The 20,846-nt window shown below is 45.7% G+C and overlaps 3 protein-coding genes across 3 annotated transcripts; 1 reads left to right on the forward strand and 2 right to left on the reverse strand.

Moving 5' to 3' along the window:
• Window positions 1-6,550: 6,550 nt before the first annotated feature.
• Window positions 6,551-7,321, forward strand: VC83_00238 (uncharacterized protein). Its single transcript, XM_024463933.1, has 2 exons — window positions 6,551-6,897; window positions 6,954-7,321. Exons 1-2 carry the CDS (start codon window positions 6,643-6,645, stop codon window positions 7,002-7,004), a joined length of 306 nt encoding a protein of 101 aa, XP_024328505.1. The 5' UTR covers window positions 6,551-6,642; the 3' UTR covers window positions 7,005-7,321.
• A 2,959-nt stretch (window positions 7,322-10,280) lies between these two features.
• Window positions 10,281-11,189, reverse strand: VC83_00239 (uncharacterized protein; the record flags this gene model as incomplete). Its single annotated transcript, XM_024463934.1, has 2 exons — window positions 10,281-11,097; window positions 11,158-11,189. 2 exons carry the CDS (start codon window positions 11,187-11,189, stop codon window positions 10,281-10,283), a joined length of 849 nt encoding a protein of 282 aa, XP_024328506.1.
• A 7-nt stretch (window positions 11,190-11,196) lies between these two features.
• VC83_00240 (uncharacterized protein) lies at window positions 11,197-11,649 on the reverse strand (the record flags this gene model as incomplete). The annotated part of the gene is made up of 1 exon (XM_024463935.1): window positions 11,197-11,649. One exon carries the CDS (start codon window positions 11,647-11,649, stop codon window positions 11,197-11,199), a length of 453 nt encoding a protein of 150 aa, XP_024328257.1.
• Window positions 11,650-20,846: the final 9,197 nt, after the last annotated feature.

Genomic DNA, 20,846 nt, shown 5'->3' on the forward strand with positions numbered 1-20,846 from the left:
CTATGGCTAGCGCTTACGGCTGCAACCTCACGTGATGAATAACGACATTATGTTATCCATGTTATCCACGGATATCCCTTTGGCACAACGCCACTATATAAGTAGATAGAATTTCCTTAGATAGGAGCTTCGTGCTTAACTTAATATAGTATTCTTTACAATACTGTAACGTGTTACTTGGAAAGCCTTTGTGTTTAATCCCCTGCCTCCTCTGTCAAGTCAACCTTACGCAAGAAACCTCTGTGTCTTCTATCATTCAGAAGTCAGTGTTACACTAAGGCTATTTGTGCTCTTAAGACTCTATAACAATTTGAGATAGCTAGGGAGGACAGATCACACAATATTAAGGTGTTAGATAGTCTTAGAAGAGAGCTTTTGATGTTAAAAGTCTCAAAAAAGAAACAGAGGACTCTACATAACTTTTTTGTATGTAAATAGAACAATATTTGTGAAAATACATCTTGAAACTTATGACCCCTAATATAAGGATACCTTGGTTTATCCTTATTTTATTGTGGCCCTAATGGTATCCTTATATTAGGGTTTTACTATACGACTAATGTAGTAATATCAGAATACAACGCTGCCCCTAAGGCTGCATTTAAGGCCATAGATAGATAGATATATATATATTAGAATATTAGAATTAAGATACCAACTCATAGGCAGCAGGTGATAATCACAGCTGCTACAGCTGCCCTCATATAGGGCTTCATTAATGGAACATTTTAGGAATTCTGTCAACTAGCTAGAAGCAACGAAGCCTAGCGTGCCATTTATAATGGCCACAAACGTTAGCATGGCTACTAATGGCAAGCTATCGTAATGCTGATGGGCTTGCTTCATTGCTTTGTAGGCCCTTCCTTAGTACTGTAAATGACTAGATAATGTAGCTTAAGTCTAGTTGCGAAGAGAGACTTAAGCTTATTAATGCACAATAGGTATTATAAGCCGATTTTCGCACAGAAGAGGCTAATGACACCTACCTCCTAATAAACGGGCATTTAATCGCTCACTATCATCTGAAGGATAGCTGTTAAGAACTACTTTAGCTAAACTTAACAGCTATTCTTATATACAGCCTTTAGTAAAGGACTATAGTTAGGAAGTCAACTAGTTGCTATATACTTTATAGTTGCTATTCTACTTAAAAATTCATGATTTTAGGTGTAAAATAGGGTGCGTTACTCGCTTGTGTACATCACTTGCATATGAAATACATTAACTATAGTGATGGTAATTTAATATCATAGCACTTAAAAGTAGACCTGCTATTAATTAAGGTGTATTTATGTATTAAAACTATATAGCTATATACTCAATCTACCCCCCCGCTTCTTCTTTAAATACGTAGAGTGTTTTAGTGCTTTCGAGGTTAGTGTAACAAATAAGAGGAGGAGGATCGTGGTAGAGGAAGGGAAGAGGCATAAGAGAAGGGGGGTTGATCATCATCATCGTCATTGAGAATAGTAATGGCATCATTAGCTTCACTAACTCCTAGGCCTAGAGAGCTAGTATGCAGTTCTAAGATGATGGTAAAGGTAGGTTAATAACCTACTTCTCTTTTATTATAGTAAGGAGTGAAGCATAGGCATGAACGCTTGCCTCTATCTTTGTTCTAATGGCACCTTAGTGCTCTTTCTGCTCTTATATAACCTTTTCTTTAGCTTTAAGGACTTTAATCTAGCTGTCCTAGTATAACTGCTACTCTATCCTCCTATCTTGCTTGCTAGTTCTAAGCTTAGCTAGGTATTTCTAACAGGTAGCAATACTCTTTTAGAGCACCTAGCAAAGGCTACTATGTTCCTTGCTAGTCTCTGTCTACTAGTCTGTAGTAAAAGAATGTTGCTACTTCACTTGTCTAATATGTAGGTGATAACCACATATAGATTTTTAATAGTATTATATGCTCTTAGTTTAATAGCACTAGTTAACAACCCCTATTATCATCCTATATATCTACTACCCCCTCTATTAAGGCTATAGTAATGTGACATCATGGTTATAGGGCTAGCGGGGCTAGGCTCTAGTAATGTGACTCATAAGTCACAAGGCTAGCAGGGCTAGGCTATAGCATGACCTGGCTAGTGGATTTAGGAAACTAGTAGATAGTTGGATAGTTGGAAAAAAACACAACTATTCCAACTATCTAACTATCCCTAACTATCTAAACTATCTACTTATATAGTGGCGTCATGCCTTACTGATCCTGTCTGGTCTATAGACTATGTAGGATCAGTTGTGTCCTGTGATCTCCTTGTGACACACAGATCCTGTCTAGTCTATAGACCATGCAGGATTGGTCGCATCCTGTGACCTCCCTATGACTCATGGATCCTGTCTGGTCTATAGACCATGTAGGATCAGTTATGTGGTCCTAGTCTCATGACTGTTTCATGACTCATACGTGACCCATGACCATAGCCTTTCCTAACTCACATATTCCTTGACTTAGCACTGTAGGTGGGGTGAGCCATAACAGTAGCATTACATCCTCCTTCTGTTTCCTTATTAGCATCTCTTAAGTTGTAGGGTTTATACAATTCGTAGTTATTAGGGTAAATGGGAAGGGTGAGTCATTAGGCTTGCTATTGCTATCGTCATCATTGTTAGGTAGGCTGATCTGCTTAAACACGTTAAGCAAGCAGTTCTAAGACTAGGAGCCTTAGAACCCCTATTTAGTATAGGACATACTCTCTAGACAGACTAGAGAGTAGTAGGAATAGAGGTCATGTGTAGCAGCATTGTATAGGGCAAAATTATCACTTTTTTAATAGGCATCATCATAATGGACATTAAACACATGTATTACTAATCTACAAGCTAATTACATTAGGCAATTATTATGAAGGGCAGTGTAACGCTACTTCCTAAATGATAGGATGTATAGAGGTTTCTTACATAGGGTTTACTTAACAGAGGAGGTAGGGGATTAGACACAAAGGCTTTCTAAGTAACACATTATAGTATGTAAAGAATACTATATTAAGTTGAGTATGAAGTTCCTATCTAAGAAACTATCTACTTATATAGTGGCATCATGCTAAAGGGAATAGTTGGAATTAGTGTATTAAACAGTATTAGCTATATAGGCCATATACAGCCCATATACAGGTCCGTATCATATACAGCAATACTAAGTCAGTGTGTATTTCAAATTCTAATATGGATCCAGTGCATATTTAGTTCTTAATACTAGCTGTATATAGCTAGTATTAAGGCTTAAAATTCTAAACGAGGGGTTCGAATAACCTTAATTAATAATTAGTTATATGCTATATATTACTACAATGACTTCACAACTACCTAATGTACTGTCACAGCACAACAGTGAGCGATTTGAGTAAACAATTTGAAACCCTAAGTTTGCCTGTACTTAAACGTACACTATCCTGTTCCTCTGTCTCTATAATAACAACTACAAGCAAATGATTTTCAAAGGTCTAGGACCATATGCCTGTTAGCCGCTACAATATCATTTATAACCACTAGGGCGGGTTAATATGGCGTTGTAGATACTGTCTAAAGGAGTATCTTAAGTCTAGCAGAACGAAGATTATTACAAGGCACCTAAAAGAACACAACATCAATATATCCTCTACTTAGGAATCTTGAACTACCTCAATTTAAAGCAGCATCGCTAATGCTTTTGATAAAGCTAAGGATGATAATTATAAACGGCCACTTTAAGGGTCACGTGGGGTCTCGCGACGTGATTGGGTCTAGGGCCTAGGGGCCATTAAAGCCAATCACTCTAAGGGTCACGTGGGGTCTCGCGACGTGATTGGGTCCAGGTCCCAGGGGCCATTAGAGTCAATCACTCCTTCGACCCTCTCGGGGCGCTAGATCAAACCTACCTAGCTCATGGGGCCGGGGCCCGGCTCAGTCGATGGACCCAAAAGAGGGGGCGGCAGGATGGCTTGGCAATTACTGATTCGTGTAATCGTCAAGCCGAAGGTATGACAGCTAAATCCCTCTACTGTCGATGCTGTGATTCCCCTTAGCCCGTGAGACAACAACATGTTCTGTTGGTCAGGCTTGTGATACATGTTCGCGGTTAAGTGATTCCAATAGCGTCCGATCATCCGATGTCTGCCATATCGATATATTCCAGACACTTGTGGAGAGTATGACGCGGGGCACGGAAATGATGAGGTCAGAAGGAGAGTCAAGGTCGTGCCTGTTTGTAAGATAAGACACCCAGTTATATAACGCCTCGGTTTTTATTGGCGAGAACTCAAACAACCAGCGGGGCCTCATTCGGTTGAGGCTCGGCTACCCTGTTTTGTCGCTGGCAAATCTCCGACGCCAAATCCCCTTTTTGTTTGTTCCATCGAAAAATGATCTATCGACAAGGCCCCTTGCAGCATGCCTGCAAAGCAAGGCCAAAGGCACGGGAAGGCAAGGTAAAACCAAGGCAAGGCAGGTATACCTAAAGCAAGGTGAGGCGTCTGTTCAGGAGTAATCCCAACAGAAACTACTATGGGCCGTGTAAGCCGTACCGAAATGAGCTCCATCGCAGTGCAGTAGCATCGGGAGAGTCCGTCCACTCCGCCTCGATCGCGATCTGCCAGATCGACTATACTATTTCGATTTTCGTAAACACACACCTAAGCGGAAATGTCAAGGTGACGTTGGCACTGCAATAAACCGTTAGTTCTGTGGGCGGCAATCACATCCCGTTGTCTCACAAATGCCCGCCTTGGCCAATCATTCCCGACACAGGCTGCCAGCTCAGTTCCACACACCTGCAATCGGAGAGCGCGCAGATTGAGTTTTACCTGGCCTTGCCAGGTTCGCCCAGACTGGCCTGGCTAATTGCGGGAAGACTTACCCCCTAAGCAAGAACAGGGAGCTCACCCTCAGTAAACACCTACAGTACTGTATTATACTGTACGGCGCCTATGATATGCAGTACTAGCGTTTTCAGCACCCCAGTCCAGCGTTTAAAATTAATTGAAAGCCCAGGTCCAGAGTTCCTGTGCCATTTCTCGAGACATATCCCGTACGGCAAGCTACCCCCTGGCGGAAGGATATCTGAAGTGATACTTCCAAAAGTGGAATGCCCGGGCCGATATGCAGCCCATACTTTCGGCCCCCCCTGCATCGTTAGCGGAGCTGTGGCGGCCGGGTTCTGCGGATAACTAACTGGTCAGCTCAGTAGCTCAGTGATATACTGTAGTCCATGATGGTGTACCCCACCATACGAGTAGCGTCCAGTCCGTGCCTCCGCGTCGATCTAATTCAGCCCTAATGGGGCATCATCGATATCTCATCAAACCTGATCAAAAGGAGAGATTATGATTGATATGATTGATATGATTGAAACCTCTTCATTTCTTTATTGGGAAATTCTGTCTCCTTGCTGCTTCTCATTTCCCCATGTTCGGCTATTGCGTACGAGTCGGGACTACCCGTCCAATCACTGTATATCACATTTGCTTTTAAATTGTCTGTACGTCGAAACGTGGCACAGAAATTCCTGGCCTCCTCGTTGTCAATTGTCGGGTACAACGGTTACATACCGAGGCATCGCATATAGCTGTCTAGCAACAGGTAGTATTTCTGTAGTATTGTTGCTCTTATTTGTTGTGTCTCGGCGTTGTATAAACACATGTCTCAATCGTGAAACATGGCTGCCAACCTCCTCTTCCGAGTGGCTCCATCGGACCACATGAAGGCCAATCGGATCTTGTTGAGAGACAGCTCTCCCAATCTTAGGCTGGACGGGTGGCAAATCTCACCAGGGGCCACAGGTATAATCAATATTAGCGCGTCCAGCTGGTTGGTCGCGGCGTCCAAGGAAAGGAGGCTCTTTCCCATGGGTGCAGCACATCGGCCCGCTGAGCTTTCCAGCTATCCCTAATAGAGCTATGTTAAAGAAAACAATTGTCAATAATGCCAGCAGTCTATTCCTCAATTTCCTCTCAGAGGCAAGTTTATGCTGTGGAACAGCGGGATTCCCAATGCTGCCGGTTTGTCATCTGCCCGGAGAAACAGGAAGGCAACTCCACGCTGCAGAATGGCATGTGCAGTTTATCATCAGCCATGCCATCTTCTTTTGCCTCCGTTTTGGTGAATGCCAAAGTTAGCATCTTTCCCCGAAACAGTAGGAAATTATGAATTTAGCTGATCGGCTGGCTCAGTCGAGCTTCAATAGCCTGTTTCCACGTATTCCAGTGCAACGCTGAGCTGCAAGATGACCTGGTCAATATCCCAAATTCGCGTTGACTCGTGGGTTTTTCTCATCTTACTGTCTCACTTGTCAGTTTGCGGCGGATCAAGGGGCATAAGCTAGAGACTCTTACCGCGTATCCACTCGCGCCCATGCACTGCATCAACCCAGCGCACACCTCCTGTCTTGAAATGCATCTCCACCACTGCCGCTAGCGGCACAGCGATCTCTGTTTCCTGAGAACAGCCCACAGCAGCAAATGGACAGACATGTCCTATCTGGGAATGCAGGAAGCGAGCTCGAACGTTGCTTGCCCTTCAAAAAATCTATAAAGACCACCCTCTTCGCCTTCATCCCATTTCTTCTCATCATCATCAACAATCTCATCTTCATCTCACTTCACTCACTTCACTCACTTCAATCAACTTTTCTCAAGCCTTCCAGCTTCAAACAAACCAACCGCAAATATGCAAATCTCCAAGATCATCACCACCATTGTCGCCACTGCCTGTGTCTCCACTGCTCTCCCAAATGACGGTGGCCACGGACATGAGGGTGGCCACGGTAGTGACCGCCCCAACAACGGCAATGTCCAGTGCGTCAACGGCTCCAACTACTGCTGCCAGTCTCAGGCCGGTCTCCTCGCCATCGGCTGTGTCCTCCAGAATGTTCTTGGTGCCTGCGCCAACCAGCAAGTCTGCTGCACCAACAGCGGTTCCGGAGTAAGTTTTCCCATCCTTCATTCACACACCATCTTCAGTCACTAACATCCCAAAAGACCCAGAACTGTGTGAACCAGAACGGTCTCCAGATCAACGTTGTGTTGTAAATGCAACACTCGACTTGATTCGGCTACTCGCCAATACTGCCTTGGCCGGGTCCGCCGTTTGCACATACCCTCGCCGGTGCGCGTGATCGGCGTGCGCATGGTCGACATTCCTTACATATTCTCGCATGAGCGAGATGGTTCCTTTTGTTTCTTCTCGGGGTTGTAGTGGAGGATATCTGGTGATAATTCGGGCTTTTGGATGAATCTTTTCTAGTCTTTTGTCACGCGAAGTTGAGATGGACGGGGACGCCTGTTGGGATCTCCTGTGGCCTTTGTTTTAATAATGCTAGTAATGGATTCATAATCTTGCCTTTAAGTCGGACTCTTGATGATGCTTGTGAATTGTGACTGCTCTTGTCTTTAGCTTCCAGTTCTCTCGTTATCAATATATCTTTCCCTGTGGGACTTTCCATTTATTTAAAGGTATAATATTTATTCGCGGAAGAACATATGAGATCATTGATATTCGTAAATATGAATTCCTGTTAGTATAACCCAGGAATCCGTATAATGGAAGGTACGACTAACAGTAAAATATACGTGAGGCAGAAAAGGAAGGTACGACCGACGGTAAAAGGCAGGAACCAACTAAGAGGCAACAGCCACACTAGAAATACAATGACATCAATAACAAATACACTTACGTATACCTACTTTAGCTCCGTTGTAATCTAAATATTTAATATAATATAAATGGTTCCTGTCGAGTGTTTATGGAAGAGACGTACAACGACATAATCGAGGAGGTGGGCAGCCCGTTTTTATATTACCGTTCTTGATCGGCTAACGTGCTACCACTCGCAGGTTGCGTGAACATGATAGTTCATTAAATAGCGCACAGATGAGCGTTGGCAAGTTCGGAGTGTTTTTAAATGAATATGTTCTATAGGGTTTCGTTTATTGAGATGTTAAGTGCTTGGAATAAGTTAATATTTCGTGGAATCGGAATTTAATATTATATTTGCAGAATATGTTAAAATTATAACCTACCTCAACAACACGAATATTCAAATATAAATACGGAAGGATAATCTCCAGCCTCTAGCTATTAATTCAAGCTACAATTTATTGCGATATATGGCTTCATAAAGGGAGAATTATAATTGTTGGATTCGAAACGCATGCCTTAGGTGGACATTCTCTAACCACAACAACTCCCGAAACGCAGCCCGTGCACTTGCTGAAACCCCGAACCATCCAGACCTCATAAAAATGCCCTGCTATCCAATCCCGACCCGAACTCCATACACCATATTCACGAGCGCGGCCCATCATCACCCCCTATGCGCCACGTCAAAGCCGCTATTATCCGACTCTGGTGTCCCAAAATTCGATTTCCCACCACTATAAATCGTATCCGTCATCTGCATAGGAGTATATCTCCGGCGCTTGTAGCAGTAACTACTCAAATCGCGTGGTTAGTATACTCGGTGTTCCACCCACTCGCTTCGCTCGTAGGTGGCGACAGCAAGTTGTGCGTGCGACAGCAAGATGTGCGACACATAAAACGAAGAAAAAGACGCCTTATATATCAACTATATAACTATATAATTAAAACATAAAATCAATAGAACTACTATCACTATCGCTACTGCCACTATTGCTACTATCACTTTGATCCTTACTATACCGTAAAATGATCACTTTTGATTTCAACCCTTCCTTCTTCCGCTCTGCTACCCGCTTCCTCTCAACCTTACGCTCTTCAATTTCGATTTTACGTGCTTGCGCTTGTAGCTGCTTTACTACTTGGTCCGATTCCCTTGCTGCTCTTGCGTCTGCTTTTGCTTGCAACTTTGCTTTCTTCTCTTCCCGCATTTTCCGTGCATCTGATGCATATAACTGCCCTCCTTTCTGTAGTGATTTCCGTGCCCTTGCCTTTGCTGCCTTCTGCTCTACTGCACGTAGAGTCATAATATCTAGCTCGGTCTTATAGAGCTCTGCCCGGTGTAGAACAACTGTAGTTCCACGTGCAAATGATTGAAACCCTTCTCTTGAAGGCGATGAGAAAGCTTCCTCTGCTCTCTTCTGCCAATGTTCAACCGCTTGCACACTTTGCATAGTTGTTTTCGGTGTTGAGATAATATTATATGAAGCAAATGGCTCATAATCAGGTGTTTGATTCCGAGTCTCTTGTATCTTGTCAATTACAAGTGGAGGATTATATGGATATAGTCCTGTATTTCTCCAACCAGATTGAATTGTACGGACAGTTAGAGATTGCCGTCGGATTTGCGGGAGGTCTGAAAGGAACGTACGTAGCTTATACTCATAGTCGTAGCTACGTACTGCTTGATCAAGTGCCTTTTGATGAAAGTGTTTGCACTGCTTAAAAACCGCTACATCAAGAGGTTGTAATAGATGTGTTGTATGAGCAGGAAGGCAGCAAATAACAATGTTATGCTCTTCTGCTAATGTAAGAAAGCGCTCTGTTTTATGAGAGTCATGGCCGTCAAGTAATAAGAGGCGAGTATCATCTGGTGCCATATGCTCTGCAGATAGTTGGATAAAATGCATAAGGTATTGGATTGCAATGTCGTCGTTTGAATACCCGCTCTCATTTACAATAATGAGAGCATTTGGCTCAAGGTCATCATTGTACCATGAATCCATATGAAGTTTGCCAGGGATAATGATAGCTTCTGCAAGTGCAGCACCACTTGCATTTACTGCCTCAAACACCTCTTTCTTTTGTGCTTGCTTCCGATGTGTATTTAACGTCTTCGTGTGAATTGTATGAAATTCGGGGTGTGCTTTTAGAAAGCGTTGTAGCCACCGTTGTGATGGTATCGTACGATTAGGTCGTAAGTCTGCAACTGCCCGTAGTATCATAGATCGGTTGGCAGGGACCCCGCGCTCAAGTTGGTCGTATATGAATTGACAGACCGCGGTCTCTTGCGATTGAGATAAGACTCGATTGCTACCTCCGTAGGGTAATTGAGGAGACGTAGTACTCGTAATACGACATCGGAGTGTCTCACGGTTGACATTGAATTTATTTGCAACCCAAGCAATTGTATATGTACTTGGTTGTTTTAAGAAGAACTGTTGGGCCTCATTAAGGCGAGCAATCATAGTAGGATCGTTATTTTGAGGCATTGTAGATACTACGTTATGAAGAATACTATTATTTTTTCTATATATCAAAATAGCGGTGTACGCACATCTTGCTGTCGCACGCACAACTTGCTGTCGCCACCTACGAGCGAAGCGAGTGGGTGGAACACCGAGTACTGTATACCGAGCTGAGCGCGGCGAAAGAGAGGACTGGAAAACTTACAAGCACCCGGCAATAATTAAAATCAACACTGGCACGCCGACACCGACACTCACGCCGATTATGACTTTATTACTCACACCTCTCGTCTTCCCTTTAAGAATGCTGCTATCCGTGCCCGTAGATATAGACCCACTGCTTGTAGGCTTAGACGTAGTAATAGACGAAATCGTCGGGACATACGATACAGGACTCCCAGTCGTAGCCCCCATCTCCTTCGCACCCGCTCCAAACGCCTTGGTCCTCACAACCGTATCCCCCGTTGTAGTCGGGAACGCAGCCTCAGCAGTACCCACCGGCACGGCAGCTATCAACGTACTCGTGACCACATTCTTCACCGCCGACTGCAGCGACGCGGGACAATTCACAAGCCCAGTAGACAAACACACCGTCGCTATCTGCGTAACCACCGTAGTAGTCGTAGTCATCCCCTCATCCCTCCTCACCACCGCCGTGCTCGTGACAACCGGCGCCACCGCCGTCTTCGTACCCGCACAGATATCCACAAGCGTGGTATACCAAATCGGCACCTGCGTGCTCGGCCCCGGTCCCCACGAATGTTCACCCACCGCCAGCGAAGCGCCTGCGTTCGCACCGACGAGCATGGAGTACTCCTCCACGACTTGTAGAGGGCAGTCGTCGCGGTCGGGGGCGGCGGTGACGTTGGTGACGATAAATTTGACGGGGATACCACCGACGAAAGAGGTGGGAGTGCTGAGTTCGAGGCCGGAGCGGATGCCGAGGCGGAGGACGGCGATAAGGACGGTGTTGGCGCCCGCGAGGGTTACCGGGAGGAACTCGAACTTGCCGCCGTTACTGGGGGTGATAGGTTAGTATGTATTTCTGACGGGAGATTGGATGGGATGTTGGGCTTACAAGGTTATGCTTGAGACGTCGTGGTCGAACATGTGGATATCAATAGCTTGATGTGGAAGCCGCTGCTGATATCGTCTCGGCGTCTACACTGATAATTAAGTCTATAGAGAAGACAACACCAACCAACAAATCCTTGCCCACAGCAAAACCTAGTGGGGTCTGAGATGTATACAGATTGAGAGTGTACGTGGCGCTGCCCGATAATATGGTGTCAATTTCCATGTACAGCTCTAGACCATCGAATTGGAATTTGAGATTGCACTCTGGGAGTTTGGGCAACTCGACATCGAAGTCAACATCGAATGGCGGGAATTCAACACCGTCAAAGTTGCCACTTATCACACTCTCCGTGAAGTTCCCGGCATAGTCCTTAATGTCGTCAATGACTGTCTCGGTAACATTGGCGATTTCCGCTCCGATCTCAGACGTGACGTTGCCAACTGCCTCGCTGAAGTTGAAGCCCCCAGCAATAGTAAACTGCGCACTGGCCATGCCTTTAATATAACACGTCGTGCATATGATCTCTACACTGGCGGTGACGGAGAGATTGCTCTTCTTGGCTCCTTCTGTGCTATGGATAATTTAGTCACCAGGCACTTGTATTGAGTAGAAAATAGCTCGAAGGAGCAGTAGCCAACATGCGACCTAGGGCGGAATATGTCAGCAAAGTAGAATGGTCGAACTTGTTAAGCCGATTACATTTATAGTGGGCAATAACCACGTAAAAACGCGGCCTTGAAACTCGCGACCACAAAAGCCCGAAAACACCAACATGCAGAGATCCTCATCTAATTTTAACCCTGTTCGCAGCTGCGGAAGCTTGTCGCGATCCTTCCTGGTCATTTCGGCGAAGCTGTCCCTTGTCATAAGTATATCGTGTACACGGCGCCGTAGCTTTCAAATACTAGGGTACCAAACGTGTCTCCCCGCACCAACAACAACACACCCCGAAGTGCTGCAGCATCTCAGCCGCATGGCCATTTCGCGCATGTACCGTGACTTTTGAAACCCAAAAATGGAATTTTTGGAGGATCCCGACATGGTATCACTGCTGGCCTTGCGGGCAAAGACGAGGCTGTGGGATTGCGTTCCATGTTGAGGCCCCCAACACCATGCGACCACTGTCACACTAGGACGTGAAATGTCCCGCGATAGTGTCTCAGTGGGGCCTTTTTTCGTTTTTTTCGCGTGGTACAGTATTATCTCGTTAAGTCGATGTAATTGGTCATGCATAAATATATCGAGTTATAGAAATATCGAGTTAGAAAGTGATCTGAAGTAGACCCGAAGTAGCCCCTCAGCTAAACCATCCATCCATCCAACGTGCCTTGAACCAACTCATTGGCCTGTTTGGCCACTAATTGCCTCTCCACGCGCTCTAAAGAGCGCAAAAATGATGCTGGATCCGTGATGCCACTATTCTCAGATTCTGAGAACTCAATCAGAACTTGGAGGGCTTGTACAGTGTTCTGTGTACAGCGTTCTGTGTGGTGAGCACAGGACGCTGGGGCTCCTCATTCATGTCATCATCTTGAGCATCGGAAACCTGTATATATGGAGCCATCGCCTCCTGTAGAATTGTGTCCTCATCTAAGCCTCCCTCCACCTCTTGTATTCCCTCCTCCGCTGGATTCAAAAAGTTCGAAAGGTCCATAGCGTCTGATATATGACCAGCTTGTTGTACTCGAGTATATAAGTCGTTTAGAACAGGGAGTGGGTGTATAGGAAGCTGTATTGGGCGTAAAAGAATCGTGCTTTTTCGAAAGCAATTGTAGATAGTCGTATTTGTAACGTCGTGATGCCATGATCGAATAAGCCAGCGAATTGCAAAGTGTATTGTCATTGTTTTGATTGGATCCAGGTTGTTGCTAAAAGATTCGAGCATGAACTCGAGCCATTGCCGACGATAATAGCTTTTTAAAGAGGCTATAATACCTTGATTGAGAGGTTGATATCGACTGGTCACATTTGGAGGAAGCCAGATAATTCGTATGTTTGGAGGAGGAGGCGTCGATTCCACTGCAGCGATATGGGCTGAGAAGTTATCCATTGTAGGCAGTACTCGGTGTTCCACCCACTCGCTTCGCTCGTAGGTGGCGACAGCAAGTTGTGCGTGCGACAGCAAGATGTGCGTACACCGCTATTTTGATATATAGAAAAAATAATAGTATTCTTCATAACGTAGTATCTACAATGCCTCAAAATAACGATCCTACTATGATTGCTCGCCTTAATGAGGCCCAACAGTTCTTCTTAAAACAACCAAGTACATATACAATTGCTTGGGTTGCAAATAAATTCAATGTCAACCGTGAGACACTCCGACGTCGTATTACGAGTACTACGTCTCCTCAATTACCCCACGGAGGTAGCAATCGAGTCTTATCTCAATCGCAAGAGACCGCGGTCTGTCAATTCATATACGACCAACTTGAGCGCGGGGTCCCTGCCAACCGATCTATGATACTACGGGCAGTTGCAGACTTACGACCTAATCGTACGATACCATCACAACGGTGGCTACAACGCTTTCTAAAAGCACACCCCGAATTTCATACAATTCACACGAAGACGTTAAATACACATCGGAAGCAAGCACAAAAGAAAGAGGTGTTTGAGGAATTCTTTCTCACATATAACGCCCTTATTACAAAACATAACATTAAGCCATATAATTTATGGAATGTTGATGAGACAGGCTATATGATTGGGTGTTATAAGTCTACGGCTGTTATTGTACCAATCGGTGTAAAGCAGTGGACTGTTGATAATCCTGAGAATCGGCTCTCTGTTACTGTAATTGAGGCAGTAAATGCAAGTGGTGCTGCACTTGCAGAAGCTATCATTATCCCTGGCAAACTTCATATGGATTCATGGTACAATGATGACCTTGAGCCAAATGCTCTCATTATTGTAAATGAGAGCGGGTATTCAAACGACGACATTGCAATCCAATACCTTATGCATTTTATCCAACTATCTGCAGAGCATATGGCACCAGATGATACTCGCCTCTTATTACTTGACGGCCATGACTCTCATAAAACAGAGCGCTTTCTTACATTAGCAGAAGAGCATAACATTGTTATTTGCTGCCTTCCTGCTCATACAACACATCTATTACAACCTCTTGATGTAGCGGTTTTTAAGCAGTGCAAACACTTTCATCAAAAGGCACTTGATCAAGCAGTACGTAGCTACGACTATGAGTATAAGCTACGTACGTTCCTTTCAGACCTCCCGCAAATCCGACGGCAATCTCTAACTGTCCGTACAATTCAATCTGGTTGGAGAAATACAGGACTATATCCATATAATCCTCCACTTGTAATTGACAAGATACAAGAGACTCGGAATCAAACACCTGATTATGAGCCATTTGCTTCATATAATATTATCTCAACACCGAAAACAACTATGCAAAGTGTGCAAGCGGTTGAACATTGGCAGAAGAGAGCAGAGGAAGCTTTCTCATCGCCTTCAAGAGAAGGGTTTCAATCATTTGCACGTGGAACTACAGTTGTTCTACACCGGGCAGAGCTCTATAAGACCGAGCTAGATATTATGACTCTACGTGCAGTAGAGCAGAAGGCAGCAAAGGCAAGGGCACGGAAATCACTACAGAAAGGAGGGCAGTTATATGCATCAGATGCACGGAAAATGCGGGAAGAGAAGAAAGCAAAGTTGCAAGCAAAAGCAGACGCAAGAGCAGCAAGGGAATCGGACCAAGTAGTAAAGCAGCTACAAGCGCAAGCACGTAAAATCGAAATTGAAGAGCGTAAGGTTGAGAGGAAGCGGGTAGCAGAGCGGAAGAAGGAAGGGTTGAAATCAAAAGTGATCATTTTACGGTATAGTAAGGATCAAAGTGATAGTAGCAATAGTGGCAGTAGCGATAGTGATAGTAGTTCTATTGATTTTATGTTTTAATTATATAGTTATATAGTTGATATATAAGGCGTCTTTTTCTTCGTTTTATGTGTCGCACATCTTGCTGTCGCACGCACAACTTGCTGTCGCCACCTACGAGCGAAGCGAGTGGGTGGAACACCGAGTATAGAACGTGACGTACCAATATGAGTATAGAAAGCATTTAGCCAATCTGCCATAACAAATTGATTCATCCAAGCCTTCTTATTCCACCTCCAAACCCCACCTATTGCCCCTACATCAACGTGTTGTAAAGCTCGAGGCTTTTTAGCCTTTCCAATAAACCAAAGAGGAAGTCGATCTGTTCCAGCAGCATTAACACAAATGGCTACTGATATGCGTGCTTTGTCCTTCTTCTGTCCTGGAATTGATCGTGTTGTAAAGCCCTTTGAAGGGCTCATCCTTCAGTAAAGCCCAGTCTCATCCATGTTGTAAATATTGTCCTCTAAAAACTCCCCCACAATAGTTTGTATAGCCTTCATTTGTTCTTCTGCAGTGACACGAATAGATCCAGCTTCACCATGTAGAGTTCGATATAATATATTATGCCGTTGTCGAAACTTTACGATCCATCCGTATGTAACGCTGACTTCTAAAAGATAGAAGACACAGAGGTTTCTTGCGTAAGGTTGACTTGACAGAGGAGGCAGGGGATTAGACACAAAGGCTTTCCAAGTAACACGTTACAGTATTGTAAAGGATACTATATTGAGTTGAGCACAAAGCTCCTATCTAAGGAAATACTATCTACTTATATAATGGCGTCGTGCCTCATGGGTAATCTGGATAGTTGGCGGATAGCTAGATATTCAGGATAGTTCGTGGATAGCTCAACTATCTAATATCCACTAGTTTCTGCAACTATCCATTAGCCCCGTCACATGGCAGCCTACCCCGCTTCCCACTGTGACTCACACGTCACGTTACTAGGCCCTGGTCCTGTAACCATGACGTCACGTTACCGTAGCCGTAACACCGTAGCTAAATTCTGGCGTAGGTAGTCCACGGTATTGTGGTAGCTGATTCCAGATAATCTTCGCCTTTGATTGTAAGATTTCTGTAGTTGTAATGCCGCCACGCTCTTCAATAAGCCTCTGCCAGTCGTAAAGAGCAGCTTCTAATTCAGGCCAGGCGACAGCGTGGCGACGCTGAGCTTTAGAGCTGTTTGTGTCCAGAGTATTAGAAGTATCGTCAAGGTCCAAAAATCGAGAGCTAAGGGATTCTGAGACTGTAGATTGGCTAAGTCGACGATTGTATTTCTCGAGGAACCACTGTATAGTGGCCTTTTGTGTAGGTTTCGGATGGTGAGATCGATGCCAGGTTCGGAGGGCTTTTCGCTGTTCGAGAGACATAGAATAGAGCTTTTTCGAAGGCATTTTGAAGGTATTCTAAGAGTAGTCCAGTAATTAGTTTAAGTCGATAATTGGGAAAAGGGACTCAATATTGTGTGTATCGTGATTTGTATGACGAATGGAAGGATCCGAAGAAAGTTATCGAGTTATCCAGAAAATCGACTAATCATGTATCGACTTAACGAGATAATACTGTAGTCCGTTCTCGTCCTCCGTTGTCCACGAATCATTCTTCATGAGATGTGCTGTGTTGCGTGAGTGCTGAGGATGTTGTTATATACCCGTTTACTCCATCTTTAAGCTCACGGGGGGATAGCAAGAAAGAGGGGGGATGAGGAAGGAAAGAGGGGTTCTGGGTGGGATGACGAAATATGAGAAGAACCCAAACAGACGGAGCAAAAAGGGGCCGTTTCAATATTTTAGCCAACCCCCATATGGAGACTATTCCCCTGCGTACTAACCTTAAACCCATTTTCATGAAGATAAAACGAAACAACAAAGCCGTCTTATCACCTGAAACTATGGTCTGCTCCAGTGATCCCCGTTCCAACAACAAACAGCATCCACTTACCAGCATCATCATTACGGATAGGAGAAAGAGGGGGTAGAGTATGTGGTGTTTTGGAAGCTGGGAGAGTTGCAACAAGGGAATGGCGGGGTTGAGATAATTTGTACGGATATCTCATGAAATACCCCCTTCATCTCCCCCATCGATTCTGTCCCTCGTCTCATTTCTCTCCTTTTTCTTCTCACTCAAAACCAACCCTATAACGATACCACGTCCCATGCAACATGCCTCTCGATAGAAGCTGGGATGGAGCGGTTTTGTAGTACGTTAACAGTCCACATATCATTGTTTAAAGTGACTCTACATCTGTGCAAAAAAAGAAACTATTTGACTTGTTACTCGTACTTTGGATCAATAATTGTTAACAGGGGACACCATGTACGTAGTTCCACCTCAACGCTGTTTTAAAAAGTTGCGAGAAATGATAATATATAGGGCAAAAGAATTATAATCCCTGTTACACTAAACTATCGAATTATATACCCTGTTACACTAAGTGATGCCTGTAAGCCCCCAATTACCCCTGCCACCCCAATTTTTGCCCCGGTCTCCCACTGACCAGCCTGCCAGCCCACGTGCCGGCAGCCTCGCTGTCACCAGCAACAGCGAGGTGGCTCGTCGCTGCCATCGCCTCGGAAGCCCTCGTCGTGAGGCCAATTGAGATTCTTTCCCCCTCTCTTTCTCGGCCAGATGTCTGGTCTCTCCGAGCTCTCAGTTCCTGCTGATAGGACCGAGTACGGCTCGAAAAGCGAGCTGGTTTTTGCCCTCCACGACTGGGCTGTCAAGGAGAAGTTCTCCTTCCATGTGGCGAAGTCATCGGGGGCCAGCTGGCGCTGTGCCCAGAAAGAGTGTCCGTGGAAGGTTCGAGGGGAGGTACGGAAGCATTGGGGAATTGAGGGAGATGGAGACGAGGAGTCAGATGACCACGACATCAATGCAGAGGGGGACACAGACTCGGAGGCAGAGGTAGTGGGGGGAGAGGAACAAGCAGGGAGGCGGAAATGGAGGAGCCGGACAATGACACTAGTGATTGTTAATGGCAACCATCAATGTATTGGCGCCGCTGTCCTAACACACCACTTGTGCTCTTGCCAGGACTGGCTCGATGGCGCTGTCACTCGTCACATGAAGGTGATGCGTGATACGACGCCAAAACAGATAGTCGATATGCTCCAAGTGGAGTTCCTAGAGCAGGTTTCAGAGAAGGTGGCAGCACTTTGTCGTCAATGTCGCCTTAAAAGTGACCTTAGCTCGCAATGACAGTCCTTCATCCTTTTGCCAGCGTACGAACATTGCCTACAGGAGGTTTCTCATACAGTTTACACTGATCTCCTCATTGATCAGCGGACAGGTAAGTCTTCCCTTCTGTTATGGATAATGCTAACTAGTTATCTATCTACAGATCGATTCCTCCGCTTCTTTTGCTCCCCCTCTGAGTCCTGCGAAAGTTTCGACCTTTCCCGCTGCTTCATCGCTGTGGACGGCACCTTTTTGAAGGGCCGATTCATCCAGACCCTCCTCCTCGCCATCGGCATTGACGCTGATGGCCACAACACAATACTAGCTTGGGGGGTAGTGGAGTCGGAGAATCGAGACTTGTGGGAGTGGTTCTTCCGGCATCTTCAGAGAGCCATTCCTACGATCTCGATGGAGGAGTGTACCTTAGTCTCGGACAGAGACAAGGGCCTTCTCGCTGCGGAAGCTGCTTTAGGCCCAACGGTGGTAGCATCACATTGCTGTCACCACTTAAAGGAGAACTTCGTAGAGAAGCATGGGAGGGGCCTTGTCCCAATGTTCTGGGCCATCGCCCGTGCTCGCACGGTCGACGCCTACCACGCTGCCCTACAGAAGCTGCGAGACGTTAAGGTCTCTGCAGCTGAGTACCTTGCGGCGGCTCCAGAGACATGGGCGGAGGCTCTCTTTCGTGGTCGTTGATACGGCCATGACACTAGCAACATTGTTGAGAGCGTTAACCGGACGCTAAAGCTCGACCGAGAGCTTCCAATTGTAGAGCTTCTAGATGCCATTTGGCATCGAGTGATGGAGCACCGAGCCGACAGGCTCGCTGCTGTAAGGATGCCTTCTCGTCTCTCATTCTAGGGAGTAGACTCTGGGTAGCTGCGGGGTCACGTGTGATCATTTGGGTGGGCTAACCGAGTGTTACGGCTATAGTAACATGATGTCATGGTTACAGGGCCAGGGCCTAGTAACGTGACGTGTGAGTCACAGTGGGAAGCGGGGTAGGCTGCCATGTGACGGGGCTAATGGATAGTTGCAGAAACTAGTGGATATTAGATAGTTTAGCTATCCACGAACTATCCTGAATATCTAGCCATCCTCCAACTATCCAGATTACCCATGAGGCACGACGCCACTATATAAGTAGATAGTATTTCCTTAGATAGGAGCTTCGTGCTCAACTCAATATAGTATTCTTTACAATACTGTAACGTGTTACTTGGAAAGCCTTTGTGTCTAATCTCCTGCCTCCTCTGTCAAGTCAACCTTACGCAAGAAACCTCTGTGTCTTCTATCATTTAGAAGTCAGCGTTACACCGAGTCGGAACCGAGTCAGATGGGTTTCGGGTACTTGAGACAATCGACTCACGGGGTTCCCCCATCATCTTTTTTGTATCCTTCGTAGTAGACCTATAGGATAGCATCTGTTTAGCCTCCGACTCGCACTCTCATATGCTATTACTGTGAGCTGGGTGCCCTGTGTCATTACAGCAGCCATCAAACAGGAGAAGGACTGGATGTTGTGGACATCCTATTGTGCAGGAATCATCCAAGAGAGGGAAAGAGATGGGCTGGAGGCAACAAGGTAAGTCAAATCTTCTTATATTCTCACTATACTAACTATCTATAGGTGCTGCCATCCTCGCCAACGGTGGCGAGGGTTGTGCAGCCTAATAATAGGGTGCACATTGTTGACTTAACAGTAGGAACGTGTACCTGCCGTCGATATCAAGCTCACGGAGTGCCCTGCGGGCATGCCGTGAGCGTGATCTTCCACCAAAAACTTGCTCTTAAGCCCTTCCTCCCCTCCGCCCTCTCGATTGAGGCGCTTCGGCATCAATACACCTCTCCTCTCCCGCCCGTCCTCATCCAGGACCTCGTCGCTCTAGAGACAGACAGATGTCTGCCTCCGATGACCCGAGTGCCGCGAGGAAGGCCGAAGAAGGAGCGGATTCGGAAGGAGAACTGCCGCGGGAAGCGTGGCCTGAATCAGGACGATGTCCGCCCGCTAGCAGACATCATTGAGGTCGACGGTGTGCTCCTTGTGCGTCCCTCCCGCTGTAAGAATTGCGGCGGGTTTCAGCACAACTCCAGGACCTGTAAACAGCCTCACATCTGAGAGCTGGGGCGGCGACGACAAGGTTCTGGTCAGTGAGAGACCGGGGCAAAATTGGGGTGGCAGGGGTAATTGGGGGCTTGCAGGCATCACTTAGTGTAACAGGGTATATAATTCGATAGTTTAGTGTAACAGGGATTATAATTCTTTTGCCCTAAAATAATAAGTGACAGCCAGGACAGACTACCGGGCCGAAGGAAGGCTCGGGAGGATCCGACCGGTGTGAGACGTCTTGGGTGAGCGACGCCGATTTTGATGAAATATTTATCCAATCAATCTAACGTACATGTATAGCGAAAGCGCCAAACAAGCGAAAGCGCCAAAATTATCTACCCTCACGACAAACATTGCGATAAATCTACCACAACATTAGAAATCAATTGAAACTACTCAGAGTCCTCTTCCTCAGAGGTGTCTATTACAATCTGACACGTGCGCGCATTGTGCCCAGTCTCACCACACTTGCCACAGCGACGGGCACGGGTTT

The sequence above is a fragment of the Pseudogymnoascus destructans genome (assembly GCF_001641265.1).
Source record: "Pseudogymnoascus destructans isolate 20631-21 unplaced genomic scaffold scaffold_1, whole genome shotgun sequence".
In the NCBI taxonomy this organism is placed as follows: domain Eukaryota; kingdom Fungi; phylum Ascomycota; class Leotiomycetes; order Thelebolales; family Thelebolaceae; genus Pseudogymnoascus; species Pseudogymnoascus destructans.

Coding starts and splice junctions, on each gene's coding strand:
- VC83_00238 (XM_024463933.1), top strand. CDS start 6,643: ATGCAAATCTCCAAGATCATCACCACCATTGTCGCCACTGCCTGTGTC. Junction 6,898..6,953: donor GCACCAACAGCGGTTCCGGA/GTAAGTTTTCCC, acceptor ACATCCCAAAAG/ACCCAGAACTGTGTGAACCA.